This window comes from Brienomyrus brachyistius, chromosome 18, assembly GCF_023856365.1.
Source record: "Brienomyrus brachyistius isolate T26 chromosome 18, BBRACH_0.4, whole genome shotgun sequence".
In the NCBI taxonomy this organism is placed as follows: domain Eukaryota; kingdom Metazoa; phylum Chordata; class Actinopteri; order Osteoglossiformes; family Mormyridae; genus Brienomyrus; species Brienomyrus brachyistius.
Window position 1 is genome coordinate 10872978 of NC_064550.1, and position 17449 is coordinate 10890426.

The window sequence follows — 17449 nt, forward strand, 5'->3', positions numbered from 1 at the left end:
AGATGGATGATTGGATGGACGGATAGACGGATGGGATTAAAACTTGAAATATGTAGCTTTATTCATAGTGAATTACTTTGTTGCAGTGAAAATAAAACACGTCCCATCTAATGAGAACTTGTCACTCCATTCAGCACGACAGCGGTACTGTAATTCTTTCCAGACGAAGTGCAGGTGAGCGGTTCTCACTCACAGGGTTCTGCTATATTGTTTTAAAACCACAGTTATTGATGTCTGAAGGCAAAGCAAAGACTTACAAAGAGCATTAAAACACTCTTAAGGACCCAGGAACCCTCTTTTCGTGAGAAGCGGTCAGTGAGGAGAAATGCCTTTGTCTAATATCCATGCTACTTGCCTTTTGAATTTGTTTCATTTTATTAATTTAATTAATTTATTTTTCGTACCACGAAATACTTCTCATGGCGGATCTGACACATCGGGGGAAACAAGACAGGTTTGAGCAATGAACAGCTGTTTCAAAGAACTGACCTGTGTCTGGGTTAATGTCGGGAGAGCTACGCTCACTGTCAGGTCAGGTAACACTCTATAACAGCTACATAACAGAAATAATATCAAGTCTAAATATGACGTAATATCAGATGGATAACAGAAAACCATATTACTTACTGCTGTAAGTTTCACTGTCACCAACCCTGATATCATAAATCGAACACTATTAAAATATGCAAAAAGTGCTACATTAATCATGTGTAGACACACACAAAGCGAGGCTTGCCGTCACTAACACCAGGATTATGTGCTTAAGCATTCTCAGAAGTCAGCATTAAAAAGCAACACAATCACTGTTGGGAACGTCTGCAACCTATAGCCGGAGAAATAAAGGGCTTATTAAAACAAAACTGTCTCCAGAGTTAAATCCCTATAACCATCAGTGAGCATAGGGTGTCTGACTGTGAAATAAATAACTGATGTCTGATTCACAAGAAGAGCATTAAAATATTAAAACCAGTGTATGGGGCAGACCCAGGACATGCAGGAGAGATTAAACCTCTCATCTGGCCTGGGAATGCCTTGGTATTTCCCCCAGAGGAGCTGGAGGAGGTGGCTGAGGAGAGGGAGGTCTGGAATCCCTGCTTAGACTGCTACCCTGTGACCTGACCCAGGATAAGCATCAGAAAATGGATGGATGGATGGATGGAACTAATGTGATGGAATGCAACTCACAGGTACTTCTTCAGATTTTCTTTTGCTAACTTTTTTGCAAAATCTAATCAAATGCCACTCAATGCAACCAACAAGGCTGCAAAAACAACCAGTCGGTCCTTCACTGTCAGAAAAATGTACCAATTTGTACCTTTGAGGATACAAATGCTTGTCACTTGTCTACCCTCAAGGGTCTGCCAATTGTACCAGCTGCAGATAATTGTACCTTATAAGGTACAGAAATGGACACTGAGAGACATTTCTGTACCATTGGGGGTATATTAATGTTGTTTGTACCTTGGGGAACAGAGTTGTACCAGGGTTGTTCCATTTATCTGACAGTGTGGCCACAGGTGGGAAGAACCATATTTTTTCATTTAAAACAAAGTCATTACGTACATGTGAAAGGCAATATATTTGACACCCTACAGCAAAATTAATTACACTTTTATGATCTCCATGTTGCAAAACTGTTATATTACTGTAAGCATTTATTTAAAAAAAATCTGTTTACCTCACTGGATTCTTGTTTGTTCCTCTGCATAGTTACAACTTATGCACCTGTATCAGTGGTGCCGTTTCTCACAGTCTGGTCCGCTGGCAGAGTGTCATTGTAAGAGGTGACGAACTTGAAGTCACTGGTGCGCGAGCCCGTTGTCAGGTACGTGTCATAATTATAAGAGCTGCGCAGAGTTCCCGCTCCCTCCATATCTGCGTAGTTGGGCGGCAAATACGCACTGGGAATGGCGACTGCGCCGTCAAACAGCAGCCGAGGTTTCCTCCTGTGGCACAACCTCACGGCCACAACGAGAATGATGAAGGTGAGGAAGAAGGTGGAAACGGAGACAAGGGCGATGATCAAATATGTGGTTAATTTAGAACTGGGCTCATCATAAGACGCATTTTTAACCTCTGGAAGGTCAGACAAATTATCTGAAATGACTAAATATACTGTACAAGTCGCAGAAAGAGATGGAAGTCCGTTGTCCTTTACCAAAATAACAAGGTTCTGCTTCATGCTGTCAGTACCAACAATGTCCCGCTGGGCCCTGATCTCTCCGCTATATTGTCCGATACTGAAAAGTCCCGGATCGGTGGATTTGACGATCTGATATGACAGCCACGCGTTCTGGCCAGAGTCAGCATCCACGGCGATCACCTTGGAAACCAGGGAGCCCGCTGGAGCAGCTCTGGGGACCATCTCGGTCATGATGGAGCTCCCTGCAGGAGCCGGGTATAATATCAGCGGGGAGTTATCATTCTGGTCTGTTATGTGGACGCTCACAGTCACGTTGCTGCTGAGCGGAGGCGAACCATTGTCTCTGGCTACAATATGGGCTTTGAAGCTTCTGGACTGCTCGTAATCGTATGATTTCACAGCATGGATCACCCCCGTGTCTCCGTTAATGGATAAAAACGAGGACACTGGAACCCCATTAACCTCACTGGGTAACAGAGAATAGAAGACTGTGCCGTTCTGTCTCCAGTCTGGGTCTCTCGCCGTAACAGAGCAAATAGAGGATCCGGGTTTGTTATTTTCAGTCACTTGAGCGCTGTAGGATTGCTTGTCAAACACAGGTGAGTTGTCATTAACGTCTGACACCGATAACTGAATTGTCTTCGACGAGGACAACGGCGGAGATCCCTCGTCGGTGGCAGTGATTGTTATATTGTAATCTGTCACTACCTCACGATCCAGCTCGCTGGTTGTTACCAATGAATAATAATTTTTAATTGACGGTACTAGTTTAAATGGAACATTGTGCTGAATTGAGCAACGAATATTTTTGTTTTCTCCAGAGTCGTTATCTTGCACATTAATAATACCAACTTCTGTACCAGGTGATGCGTTTTCGGGAATCGGGTTGTTCGGTGACTTAAGAAATATTACCGGCGCGTTGTCATTCACGTCCGTAATTTCGATTATAACTTTAGTATTTGCTGCCAAACCTGATCCGTCTCTAGCCAGAATTTGCATTTCATAGTAAGATTCTTCTTCAAAGTCGATGTCTCCAATTGTTTTAATATCCCCAGTTTTCTTGTTGATTGTAAATAATTTCTTCACTTTATCTGAAACACGGCCGAAATCATACGTCACTTCTCCGTTCGGTCCCTCGTCTGCATCCGTAGCGCTAATTGTAACCACTACAGAATCTAACGGTGAATTTTCAGGCAGACTGACTTTATACACAGCTTGGCTAAACACGGGTATATTATCGTTAGCATCCAGCACAGTGACGTGTATGACTGCTGTACCTGATCTCTGCGGTGTCCCACCGTCACTGGCGGTCAGTAATAGTGTAATCTCTTGCTGTTGTTCACGATCCAGCTCTTTTTCTAATATCAGCTCAGCGTACTTTCCACCGTCTGTGTTTGTATTAACAATCAACACAAAATTATCATTATTCTGCAAAGTATACGTTTCAACAGCGTATTTCCCGATGTCTGGGTCATGCGCCTCATCCAACAGAAAACGGGCGCCTTTTAATGCCGATTCTCTTATCTCAAGTTCAATACGATCATTTGTAAATCGAGGTGAATTGTCGTTTATGTCCTCAATTTGAATTACTATACGATGCATTTCCAGAGGAGTTTCAAGTATCAGCTCGTATTTTAAAGGACACGAAACTCTCGAAGCACAAAGCTCCTCTCTGTCTATTCTCTCTTCCACAATCAAATCGCCGGTTTTAAGGTTTATGTCACAAAAGCCTCTGCTGGTCCTGTCGGCATCTAAACGGACATTACGATCGGATAGTTTTTTAACATCGAGCCCAAGGTCCTTAGCAATATTTCCAATCACAGAACCACGTCTCATCTCCTCCGGGATAGAATATCCTATGTCTCCACGGCTGGTACACAGAGTCATTATGAAAAAAATCCAGCAGCTGATCGAAGCATTTATCGTGAATCCTTTGTGTTCCATTTTCAGCGCGCAATATCTGATCTCCTCCGTTTGAATCCAAATCCAGAAAGAAGACAGGTTTTAAAAGTACATTAATTTTCCCTTTAATTCAATACCAGTCTCATAAAAACATTTTACTATACATGTTACTCTGGTTGTAGCTTTTTCTGAGACATACAGCAGGAGCCTCTCCTTAAATAGTACTATAGTGGGTGGGTGATTTGATTAGAATCAGCTTACCGGTGAACAGCGACACTACGAGTGTTTGTCAGGCATTGCAGGGCTAACATTCCTGATTAGGACATTCACTGTTCCTCAAAATCCCGCACACACTGCACTTTTCTGAGACGTCGTGCCCATGTAATCTGTGATTTGCATAACCTGCACTAATCAGAGAATGGTTACATCTTGTTAATTTGAGATACCTGTATGTTTCGCCATTTTGACCTAAGTTAGCAAGCAATAAATCGATCCACCAGTGCACCTTACATACCCATCATCAGGAATACGCCGAGGTGAGTCTACATCCTATCCCCAGTGTTGATAACAGATGACAGAATTACCCACTAATCATTAATTATTTTCATTAATTACATTTATTCCGGAACAAGGGTGAGAAGCCCAGTCATTCGGGAGGGACTCAGAGTTGAGCCGCTTCTCCTCCGCATTGAGAGGAGCCAGATGCGGTGGCTCGGGCCTCTGGTCAGGATGCCTCCTGGACGCCTCCCTGGGGAGGTGTTCCGGGCATGTCCCACTGGGAGGAGGCCCCGGGGAAGACCCAGGACACGCTGGAGGGACTATGTCTCTCGGCTGGCCTGGGAACGCCTCGGAATTCCCCCGGAGGAGCTAGATGAAGTGGCCGGGGAGAGGGAGGTCTGGGTTTCCCTGCTGAGACTGCTGCCCCCGCGACCCGACCTCGGATTCAGCGGAAGATAATGGATGGATGGATGGACATTCATTCCGGAACAGTATATGACAAGACTGTAAATCATTGGCCCCAAGGTGATTTGATTCGATTATGATTATATATAGGAATGATTCAGTGCATTGGAAGCCATTTATTTATGTAATGGTTCGATTTGATAAATTGATTACTAAATTATTTTGATAACCTAAATTGAATTTTTTTTAAGTTAATTTTTTTTTTACTTGAAACTTTTGGCAAAATATGGATAATGGGAACAAATTTATACAGTATAAATGGAATAGAAAGAATGTAAAATCTGAGGACATACATTTTTATTGTTATTGTTAGAGAGAACAGGCCAGTCGGTGTAAATTCTGTAGCCTATTGAGCTGTACAGGAACAAAAGGTGTAAATCAATGTTTAATTCTTTACCATTTTGTAATTTATCCTGTAATTAGTTTTGCTTCCTCTTCGAATTATCTGAACATTGCTGACATTTAATTTTAAGACAAGCATCGTTCAGTGTGTTCCCTCAGCATCAGTATTGTACCTCCATCAGGGGCGTTTCTAGCTATTGAAAAGATCAGGGGCTAAGTCAAGTTTACCTGGGGCTTGACATTTTGTTTGTTTTTTTTCTAAAGGAAGATTAGCATCGGGGCTAAAACAGTTGGGGTTAGGCTTAAAGAAGTCAGGGTTAGGCTCAAAATACTCAGGGCTAGGCTCGGGCCTAACAAAGCCCATGGCCTCTACTTGTTTCCAACGATTATATTTAAAGAACAGCTGTTTCACATGTTCTGCCATAAATGCTTCTTTGGAGGAAGATCATTGTCTCGGTTTTAATAAGGAGAAAATACAGAGTATTTGTGTTTACAGTGACTGATTTCGATTGTGAATTTCAGGGATGAATAAGACATAAAACTTACATTTCCTTGTGGACATTTAGACTTAGTGACTTTCATGACTGAGACAAGCAGACAACGACTTAAAGACAACATCCAGTTATGAACGCATTTAAAAAAAAATCACGTAAACGTTTAAAGTTGGCATCCACATTACAAACTCGAAACACTGGTGGAAAAACGCGTAACCTTTGGAAAAAAGTTTGACAGGATATACAAACGGGATTCACACATCTGGGTACTCACAATGTATGGGAGGTATTTTCTGCAAAAAATGAAATGAAAATGATAAAAAGAAAATGCAATCTCCACTTTGCCATTTAGTTTCCAAAATCTGTGCGCAAAAATCCTTTAAAAATTAAAATTAAAATGAAAAAGCACCATCCATCCATCCATCCATCCATCCATTTTCCAGACCGCTTATCCTACTGGGTCGCGGGGGGTCCGGAGCCTATCCCAGAAGCAATGGGCACGGGGCAGGGAACAACCCAGGATGGGGGGCCAGCCCATCGCAGGGCACACTCACAAACCATTCACTCACACATGCATTCCTACGGGTCCAATTTAGCAAGGGGGGAAATGGAGTACCTGGAGGAAACCCCAAGACGGAGACCATGCAAACTCCACACACATGTGACCCAGGCGGAGACTCAAACCCGGGTCCCAGAGGTGTGAATAAGAAATATAATATAAAAAATAATTTAATGAAATATTGCATTTTGTTCTTAGATTCATTCAGGTTCAGTACATTTTTCTTACACAACGCTCTGTATCCATTTACCAGCCAATATTCACTGACTGCTACGGGCTCGTAAAAATCTAATGAAAACTTCGACATTACGGTAAAGAATATTAATAAGGCATCAGTTCTGTACCATTAGGTAGTCGTTTACAAAATGGTTACTAATTTTGAGATATTCCAAAATAAATAACATTAGGACAGAAAGCTGTCGGGAAAGTACAAATCAATGACATCTAATGATTTCAGCACTACGGCCAGCGGACAGCGACTTTGAAAATCCACCATCCAGCCGGCAATTATTATATCAGTCAAATGGCGTTTTGAGTTTTCAAGATAAACCGAAGTCGTCCATATCTGGACGAGTGGAAAACCTTAAACACTCGGCCATCGCGTTTTGCGGTGGGGTATAAAACTAGGTAATAACGACGCGGAGGTAAAGTCAGCATCCGCAGTACCGAATCACCAATACGGTCCCCACTGTACTAATGTAATAAACATATGGGCTGAACATATATATAGAAACAGGGTATAAAATTAATCACAGACTCTGGTAGACACAATAATGAATTACAACCTGGAACCGAATATGTAAGAAACAATAAAGACAACAGGTAATTTTCAGTGCAATCTAAGCTTTCGTTTTTATCTTAGCATGAAACTGCTACCTTCTTATAAAGTGAACACGAGTAACCAGTCAAGCAAAGACTCTTATAAACCGGTATAAATCAAGAGAATGAACAAATGTCGCTTTAAACCCCTCATTTAAACCCTTCATTACAATGAAACAGCTAACTAGAATAAAGTACCAACACTGGCAGAATTTACGAACTTAATTCAATTACACAGACAGTTGCAAAATAGCAAAGACGTTTTCTTAACTAAAAGAAAGAAATGTCACCTGGACTGCAAAAATTAACAGGACCGAATAAAAATGACACCAATCGTATAATGTTTATGAATTCATCTATTATATTACAAGAGGAATGTTCATATAAAAATTAAAGAAGTTGTACCTGACTGGACTGTCCTATGTCCATCCGTTCAGTTATATCCTCCCCACCTGTCTCACCGGGACTCTTCCTAAAAGTCTGGTCCGCTGGCAGAGTGTCATTGTAAGAGGTGACGAACTTGAAGTCACTGGTGCGCGAGCCCGTTGTCAGGTACGTATCATAATTATAAGAGCTGCGCAGAGTTCCCGCTCCCTCCATATCTGCGTAGTTGGGCGGCAAATACGCACTGGGAATGGCGACTGCGCCGTCAAACAGCAGCCGAGGTTTCCTCCTGTGACACAACCTCACGGCCACAACGAGAATGATGAAGGTGAGGAAGAAGGTGGACACAGAGACAAGGGCGATGATCAAATATGTGGTTAATTTAGAACTGGGCTCCTCATAAGACGCATTTTTAACCTCTGGAAGGTCAGACAAGTTATCTGAAATTACTAGATATACTGTACAAGTCGCAGAAAGAGACGGATGTCCGTTGTCCTTCACCAAAATAACAAGGTTCTGCTTCATGCTGTCAGTACCAACAATGTCCCGCTGAGCCCTGATCTCTCCGCTATATTGTCCGATACTGAAAAGTCCCGGATCGGTGGATTTGACGATCTGATATGACAGCCACGCATTCTGGCCAGAGTCAGCATCCACGGCGATCACCTTGGAAACCAGGGAGCCCGCTGGAGCAGCTCTGGGGACCATCTCAGTCATGATGGAGCTCCCTGCAGGAGCCGGGTATAATATCAGCGGGGAGTTATCATTCTGGTCTGTTATGTGGACGCTCACAGTCACGTTGCTGCTGAGGGGAGGCGAACCATTGTCTCTGGCTACAACGTGGGCTTTGAAGCTTCTGGACTGCTCGTAATCGTATGATCTCACAGCATGGATCACCCCGGTGTCTCCGTTAATGGATAAAAACGAAGACACTGGAACCCCATTAACCTCACTGGGTAACAGGGAATAGAAGACTGTGCCGTTCTGTCTCCAGTCTGGGTCTCTCGCCGTAACAGAGCAAATAGAGGATCCGGGTTTGTTATTTTCAGTCACTTGAGCGCTGTAGGATTGCTTGTCAAACACAGGTGAGTTGTCATTAACGTCTGACACCGATAACTGAATTGTCTTCGATGAGGACAACGGCGGAGATCCCTCGTCGGTGGCGGTGATTGTTATATTGTAATCTGTCACTACCTCACGATCCAGCTCGCTAGTTGTTACCAATGAATAATAATTTTTAATTGACGGTACTAGTTTAAATGGAACATTATGTTTAATTGAGCAACGAATATTTTGATTTTCTCCAGAGTCGTTATCTTGCACATTAATAATACCAACATCTGTACCAGATGGTGCGTTTTCGGGAATCGGGTTGTTCAGTGACTTAAGAAATATTACCGGCGTGTTGTCATTCACATCGGTAATTTCGATTACGATTTTGGAATTCGTTGCTAAACCTGATCCGTCTTTAGCCAGAATTTGCATTTCATAGTAAGATTCTTCTTCAAAGTCGATATTCCCTATTGTTTTAATATCCCCTGTTTTCTTGTTTACTGTAAACAAACGCATCACTTTATCTGAAACACGACCGAAATCATACGTCACTTCTCCGTTCGGTCCCTCGTCTGCATCAGAAGCACTAACTGTAACCACTACAAAATCTAACGGTGAATTTTCAGGCAGATTGACTTTATACACAGCTTGGCTAAACACGGGTATATTATCGTTAACATCCAGCACAGTGACGTGTATGACTGCTGTACCTGATCTCTGCGGAGTCCCACCGTCACTGGCGGTCAGTAATAGTGTAATCTCTTGCTGTTGTTCACGATCCAGCTCTTTTTCTAATATCAACTCAGCGTATTTTCCACCGTCTGCGTTTGTATTAACAATCAACACAAAATGATCATTATTCTGCAAAGCATAAGTTTCAACTGCGTTTTTCCCGATGTCTGGGTCATGCGCCTCATCCAACAGAAAACGGGCGCCTTTTAAAGCCGATTCTATTATCTCTAGTTCAATACGATCATTTGTAAATCGAGGTGAATTGTCGTTTATGTCCTCAATTTGAATTACTATACGATGCATTTCCAGAGGAGTTTCAAGTATCAGCTCGTATTTTAAAGGACACGAAACTCTCGATGCACAAAGCTCCTCTCTGTCTATTCTCTCTGCCACAATCAAATCGCCGGTTTTAAGGTTTATGTCACAAAAGCCTCTGCTGGTCCTGTCGGCATCTAAACGGACATTACGATCGGATAGTTTTTTTACATCGAGCCCAAGGTCCTTAGCAATATTTCCAATCACAGAACCACGTCTCATCTCCTCCGGGATAGAATATCCTATGTCTCCACGGCTGGTACACAGAGTCATTACGAAAAAAATCCAGCAGCTGATCGAAGCATTTATCGTGAATCCTTTGTGTTCCATTTTCAGCGCGTAATATCTGATCTCCTCCGTTTGAATCCAAATCCAGAAAGAAGACAGGTTTTAAAAGTACATTAATTTTACCTGTAATTCAATACTAGTCTCATAAAAACATTTTACTATACATGTTACTCTGGTTGTAGCTTTTTCTGAGACATACACCAGGAGCCTCTCCTTAAATAGTACTATAGTGGGTGGGTGATTTGATTAGAATCAGCTCACCGGTGAACAGCGACACTACGAGTGTTTGTCAGGCATTGCAGGGCTAACATTCCTGATAAGGATATTCACTATTCTTTAAAATCCCGCACACACTGCACTTTTCTGAGACGTCGTGCCCATGTAATCTGTGATTTGCGTATCCTGCGCTAATCAGAGAAAGGTTACATCTTGATAATTTGAGATACTTGTATGTTTCGCCATTTTGACCTACGTTAGCAAGCAATAAATCCATCCACCAGTGCACCTTACATACCCATCATCAAGAATACGCCAAGGTGAGTCTAGATCCTTTCCTGTCGATAACAGATGACAGAATTACCCACTGAACGTTAATTATTTTCATTAATTACATTTATTCCGGAACAGTATATGACAGGACTGTAAATCATTGGCCCCAAGGTTATTTGATTCCAACAGTGATTACACTGGTATACAGTGATTTTGTTGCCAACGATGTCTGAATGGTTTTATGTTAAGTTTATGGTGCTCATTAAGAATACGACTTCGGTTTTGACAGATTGGCTCTAGTTTCTGAGATATTTAATAGCTAATGAATTAATTAACGCAACATGTTTGAAAAGACTTCAGAATTGCAAGAATATATATTTTTTAATTACAACTATTAAGTAAACAGTCTAACATCATACTAAAAGAAGTGTAAAATATCTAACAGTTACAGGAAAAGTTACGTATGATTTGATTAAATAATACAATATTAATTACCTATTAATTGTTATTAATGTTAATGCTTCAAAAAAAGTACGGTAGTTGGTTGGAAAAGATGACTAATATCTATGACGCGCAATGCGACCTTTGCAAAAAAGTCATCAAACCGGCAACACTGGGCTCTAAAGCCATCGATGCACATATCAAGGGAGAAAAGCACAAACGTTTTGTCAATAGTCAGACAACTGTCCCCATTCAGTTTTTGCCAGTATTGCTATTGCAAGCACAGCCTCTACAGATAGGCCTACACCCGTTTTGGCAGTGTCTCCGGATCCCACGACAAGCAGTGCCTTCAGTACATCCTCCTCAACCCACACTGAAAGCAGAAGTGCTAGGGGCTTTGCAAACGGTTTGCCGACATCACTCCTATACATCCAATGATGACACTCATACTGTGGTGAGCAATTTGCTGGGGCACAGTTAGTAATTGTAGGAAGCTGTGGCCTACATACCCTTCACAACTCATTCAAGACTGGTTTCGAAGTGTGGATGGTGGAGAAAGTTCTCAAAGCACTACATTTTCTTTTCCACTCTGCACCAGCCAGAAGAGAGGACTACACAGCTGCAACATCATCCTCAAGATTCCTTCTACCTTTCTGTGGACACCAGTGGCTCGAAAACTTGCCAGCTGTCAAATGAGCATTGGAAGTCTGGCCCTCTATTGTGAAATATGTGGATCTGGTCAACAAAAGGTCAAAAAGTCAGAAAAGGTGAAAAACCCAGGGACATCTTCTTTTGACTGCATTTGTGAAGCCTGAATGGACCCCCTTCTTCTGGCCAAACTACATTTTTTCATGACCCTGTCACAAGCATTTCAACCATTTCTGGCTAAATACCAGACAGATGTTCCCATGATGCCTTTCCTTTGGAAGGACTTGGCAGGTTTGATCTGGGTAAATATTCACCACCACATTAACAACAGCGATAAATGAACATGCAAATATGCAAACATGCATTTGTGAACTTAACTCTAATTATTTTTCCAGACTCTCCTTCAACGCTTCGGCATTCATTTCATTACCTAAGACACTGTTAAAGAGCCAAAAGACAGACCAATAGCTATTGCATTTCATATCACGCACAAGTCGCATTGGGGGAATGCATTATTTTCATGGATGTCCATTATCTCAAAAACTAGAAACAGTTCAGCGAAAAATAATGTTATTTTTTAATTCAGCAGCCTCAAAATATCGTAAATCCATTCAAAAAACATTGGCAACTAAAATTAGTTTGTTTTTTTTTGTAGACCAGTGTTATTTCTGTAATGATTCAATGGATTGAAAGTTATTTATTTCTATAATGGGTCGATTTGATTAATTGATTACTTAATTATTTTCATAACATAAATTGAAATATTTTTTAAGTTAAACTTTTTACTTGAAATTTTTGCCAAAATATGGGTAATGGGAACAAATTTACACAGTATAAATAGAATAGGAAGAATGCCAAATCTGAGCACATTAATTTCTATTTTTATTGTTAAACAGGGAGTACAAGCCAGTCAGTGTAAATTCTGTAGCCTACTGAATTGTATACAGGAAAAAAATGCGTAATTGAATTCTTAATACGCAACCATTTTGTAATTTATCCTGTAATTAGTTTTGCTTCCTCTTCGAATTATCTGAACATTGCTAACATTTAATTTTAAGACAAGCATCGTTCAGTGTGTTCCCTCAGCATCAGTATTGTACCTCCATCAGGGGCGTTTTGAGCTATTGAAAAGATCAGGGGTTAAGGCAAGTTTATCTGGAGCTTGACATTTTGTTTGTTTTTTTTCTTAAGGAAGATAGGCATCGGGGCTAAAACAATCGGGGTTAGGCTTAAAAAAGTCAGGGTTAGGCTCAAAATACTCAGGGCTAGGCTCAGGCCTAACGAAGCTAATGGACTCTAATTATTTCTGAGGATTATATTTAAAGAACAGCAGTTCCACATGTTCTGCCATAAATGCTCCTTTGGAGGAAGATCATTGTCTCGGTTTTAATCAGAAAATACAGAGTATTTATGTTTACAGTGACTGATTTCAATTGTGAATTTCAGGGATGAAAAAGACATGAATGTAATATTTCCTCGCGGACATTTAGATTGGTGACTTTCATGACTGAGACGAGCACACAACGACGTAAAGACAACATCCAGTTATGAGCGTGTTTTTTAAAAAATCACGTAAACGTTTTAAGTGAGTATCCACGTTACAAACTCACAACATTGGTGGGAAAACGCGTAACCTTTTGAAAAAAAAGTTTGACAGGATATACAAATGGGATTCACTCATTTGGGTACTCAAAATGCACAGTATTACCACAAAACGAAACCGATACCAGGTAGAATCCAGAAGGAAGTGGGACCTAGCAAAACTAACGGCGACCTTAAATTCTCACGATTTCATTGTCTGTTTCTTACAGCATCATTTAAACTTTATACATAGAAATAGAACTTTTACCTGTAAGGATTGTCCTACGTCCGTCCGCACAGCTACATCTTCTGCACCTGTATCACTGGTACCGTTTCTCACAATCTGGTCCGGTGGCAGAGTATCATTGTAAGAGGTGACGAACTTGAAGTCACTGGTGCGCGAGCCCGTTGTCAAGTACGTGTCATAATTATAAGAGCTGCGCAGAGTTCCCGCTCCCTCCATATCTGCGTAGTTGGGCGGCAAATACGCACTGGGAATGGCGACTGCGCCGTCAAACAGCAGCCGAGGTTTCCTCCTGTGACACAACCTCACGGCCACAACGAGAATGATGAAGGTGAGGAAAAAGGTGGACACGGAGACAAGGGCGATGATCAAATACGTCGTAAATTTTGAACTAGGCTCCTCATAAGACGCATTTTTAACCTCTGGAAGGTCAGACAAGTTATCTGAAATGACTAAATATACTGTACAAGTCGCCGAAAGAGACGGAAGTCCGTTGTCCTTCACCAAAATAACAAGGTTCTGCTTCATGCTGTCAGTACCAACAATGTCCCGCTGGGCCCTGATCTCTCCGCTATATTGTCCGATACTGAAAAGTCCCGGATCGGTGGATTTGACGATCTGATATGACAGCCACGCGTTCTGGCCAGAGTCAGCATCCACGGCGATCACCTTGGAAACCAGGGAGCCCGCTGGAGCAGCTCTGGGGACCATCTCAGTCATGATGGAGCTCCCTGCAGGAGCCGGGTATAATATCAGCGGGGAGTTATCATTCTGGTCTGTTATGTGGACGCTCACAGTAACGTTGCTGCTGAGGGGAGGCGAACCATTGTCTCTGGCTACAACGTGGGCTTTGAAGCTTCTGAACTGCTCGTAATCAAATGATCTCACAGCATGGATCACCCCCGTGTCTCCGTTAATGGATAAAAACGAGGACACCGGAACCCCATTAACCTCACTGGGTAACAGGGAATAGAAGACTGTGCCGTTCTGTCTCCAGTCTGGGTCTCTCGCCGTAACAGAGCAAATAGAGGATCCGGGTTTGTTATTTTCAGTCACTTGAGCGCCGTAGGATTGCTTGTCAAACACAGGTGAGTTGTCATTAACGTCTGACACCGATAACTGAATTGTCTTCGATGAGGACAATGGCGGAGATCCCTCGTCGGTGGCGGTGATTGTTATATTGTAATCTGTCACTACCTCACGATCCAGATCGCTGGTTGTTACCAATGAATAATAATTTTTAATTGACGGTACTAGTTTAAATGGAACATTATGTTGAATTGAGCAACGAATATTTTTATTTTCTCCAGAGTCGCTGTCTTGCACATTAATAATACCCGCTTCAGTACCAATTACCGCATTTTCGGGTATGGGATTGTAAAGAGATTTAATAAATATCTCTGGTCTATTATCGTTCACATCAGTAATTTCTATTATTACTTTAGTGTAGGAAACCAAACCTAAGCCATCTTTAGATTGTATTCTCATTTCATAGACTGATTCCTCCTCAAAGTCAATCTGCCCTTTCACTCTTATTTCTCCTGTCTTTTGCTCAAGAGAAAAAACATTTTTGACTTTATCCGAAACACGGCCGAAATCATACGTCACTTCTCCGTTCGGTCCCTCGTCTGCATCCGTAGCACTAACTGTAACCACTACAAAATCTAACGGTGAATTTTCAGGCAGACTGACTTTATACACAGCTTGGCTAAACACGGGTATATTATCGTTAGCATCCAGCACAGTGACGTGTATGACTGCTGTACCTGATCTCTGCGGACTCCCACCGTCACTGGCGGTTAACAATAATGAAACCTCCTGCTGTATTTCCCGATCCAGCTCTTTGTCCAAAATCAACTCAGCGTATTTACCCCCGTCTGTATTTGTATTAACAGCCAATTTAAAATGATCGTTCTTGTCCAAGAAATACCTTTGGACCGCATTCACGCCGGTGTCTAAATCGTGGGCTTCATCTAATGGAAATCTGGCACCTTTACTGGCTGATTCTCGTATCTCCAATTTAATTCGGTCATTTGAAAATCTTGGTGAATTGTCGTTTATATCCTGAATTTGTATCACAATGCGATGCATTTCCAAAGGATTCTCAAGTATCAGCTCGTATATTAAAGCACACGAAACTCTCGGGCCGCAAATCTCCTCTCTGTCTATTCTCTCCGCCACAATCAAGTCGCCGGTGCTCAGATTCATGTCACACAAGCGCCTGCTTGTCTTATCGGTATCCAAACGAGCTTTTCGATCGGATAAACTTTTAGCGTCAAGTCCAAGGTCCTTGGCTATATTCCCGATCACAGATCCACGTCTCATCTCCTCCTCTATAGAATAGCTCATGTCTCCCCGGCTGGTGTGTAGCGTCAACAGAATGAAAAAGCAGATACTGAAGGAGGTAGTTACCATAAATCCGTTTTGGCCCATTTTGTATTCCAATGGCGGTTTGTAAAACGATGAAAACAAACAAAATGTAATCTATTTAATGAGGAATTTTAACTAGCTTTGTTATACAGTCATGTCTCCGTTTGAAATACACACACGGGCGTCTGCTTAAATATAACTGTAGTGGGTGGGGAATTCAATATAAATCCCATCTGTGGCCAACAGCGACACTAAGAGAGTTTTTCAGAAAACGCAGGATCAACAGCAATGTAAGTCAATGGCCTAAAACGTCTAGACATTATCTGCCTATTTTGGATGTCATGCGCTTTTAATCTGCTATATGTATATTGTGATTAATGGCAGGAAATCTGATTTTCCCTTCTAATTTGAGTTACTGGTTTGTTTTACTATGTACCAGTTGTTGAAAACAAATACTCTCCATCCATCCATCCAGCATCTTCGAGGACCCAGGATTGCTGTGAGTTTGCCAACATGTAGACTAACAAAGGTGTGGAAGATCTATTGACTGTGGAGTGACATTACTGTATGAACAGCTTCATCTGATAATCATTTGATGCAACCTGTTGTGCTCTGATTTTAAAAGTAATTCTGATTTCTTGTTTCCAATTGTAGCCTGTTTGACTAATCACCCAGGTGTTAATGAGTGAGCCGGCTGGTGATTGCGACACTGCATCTCACCAGGGACGCCGTAAAGGGAGTGAAAGTTAGGATGACTCCAAAGACCCTTGACTGACAGGGGCTCTAACAATATCCAAGCATAATTAGATCGTTCTGGGTTGAGGGTCTAAAACGAGATGCTGTCATGGGGCCCAAAATCTCTAGCAGTGCCCCTGCAACTTGTGATTGGTACAAATTATGCCTAAAAGGACTTTTCAAACTTTTTGGCAAGAAAAAGTCTGTGGGTGTTTAAACAGCGTGGAACATGATGGATTGCTGTTCTGGAGGGAGTTTCTTTGGTAGTTTGCGGTGTTTTATTGAATTGAGCTCTGACACTCCAAGTGATTGAATGAGAATAAATCAATAACACTCTTTATGGGTCAGATGCTGAGCCTATTGCTGCTCCTCTGTTTGCTCTTTGCTCGTTCATCCACTTCCGCCAAAATTATAAGCAGCCATTGTAATTCCACTTTAGACATTATGGGAGAGAACATCAGAGATAAACACTATTACATAGCCACTAAGAAACTGCGTGGTTGGAAACTGAAAAACATTTAAGGATAAATTGAAATAGGGTTTGATGTTTGAAGAAAACCTCACAGATGCTCATGGACATGGAATGACCTTCAGAACTATGAGAAAAGGACAACGACTTTAGAGAAGCACTGAGTGACAACCAGTGATTACTCTGCCTTTCAAAACAGCCATTAATCATTGTCAAATTTCAAAATAAATCGACCGTACGGTGTCATTAGACAATACGCGACAGAAACAAACGAGTAAAGTTCAAAACCACAACTCGACATGTGAGAAAGTACGATTTCCTCCTCATCACTTTCAGTGAGGCTGCCGTTTTAACCAAACTGTAAGTTCAGCCTACTGAGCAATTGCTCGACGCATCATGAGAAGAAGACATTCTACGCTATGTAACGATAGATGTGAATTGCTTTATTTAGTCCTACTCTAAAAAGGCGATATTCAAA

At 41.7% G+C, this 17449-nt stretch overlaps 2 protein-coding genes and 1 pseudogene across 2 annotated transcripts; all 3 read right to left on the bottom strand.

Annotated features, from left to right (window-relative positions):
- Window positions 1-178: 178 nt before the first annotated feature.
- On the bottom strand, window positions 179-10732 carry LOC125712477 (protocadherin beta-15-like; annotated as a pseudogene).
- Window positions 8370-10448, bottom strand: LOC125713201 (protocadherin gamma-B7-like). The gene is made up of 2 exons (XM_048984161.1): window positions 8560-10448; window positions 8370-8467 (listed from the first exon to the last, which is right to left on the bottom strand). The coding sequence occupies exons 1-2, from the start codon at window positions 10034-10036 to the stop codon at window positions 8370-8372; spliced, it is 1575 nt and encodes a 524-aa protein (XP_048840118.1). The 5' UTR covers window positions 10037-10448.
- Window positions 10733-12548: 1816 nt separating the features above from the next.
- LOC125713202 (protocadherin beta-15-like) lies at window positions 12549-16931 on the bottom strand. The gene is made up of 2 exons (XM_048984162.1): window positions 14858-16931; window positions 12549-14650 (listed from the first exon to the last, which is right to left on the bottom strand). Exons 1-2 carry the CDS (start codon window positions 15828-15830, stop codon window positions 13386-13388), a joined length of 2238 nt encoding a protein of 745 aa, XP_048840119.1. The 5' UTR covers window positions 15831-16931; the 3' UTR covers window positions 12549-13385.
- Between the last annotated feature and the right edge of the window lie 518 nt (window positions 16932-17449).

Excerpts from the sequence above, each read along its gene's own strand:
- LOC125713201 (XM_048984161.1), bottom strand. The coding sequence starts at position 10,036 with ATGGAACACAAAGGATTCACGATAAATGCTTCGATCAGCTGCTGGATT. Across the intron at positions 8,468-8,559 it reads CTTCTATTCCCTGTTACCCA|TCCAGAAGCTTCAAAGCCCA; the intron begins GTGAGGTTAATG and ends GATTACGAGCAG.
- LOC125713202 (XM_048984162.1), bottom strand. The coding sequence starts at position 15,830 with ATGGGCCAAAACGGATTTATGGTAACTACCTCCTTCAGTATCTGCTTT. Across the intron at positions 14,651-14,857 it reads ACAATCTAAAGATGGCTTAG|TACCGTCAATTAAAAATTAT; the intron begins GTTTGGTTTCCT and ends CATTTAAACTAG.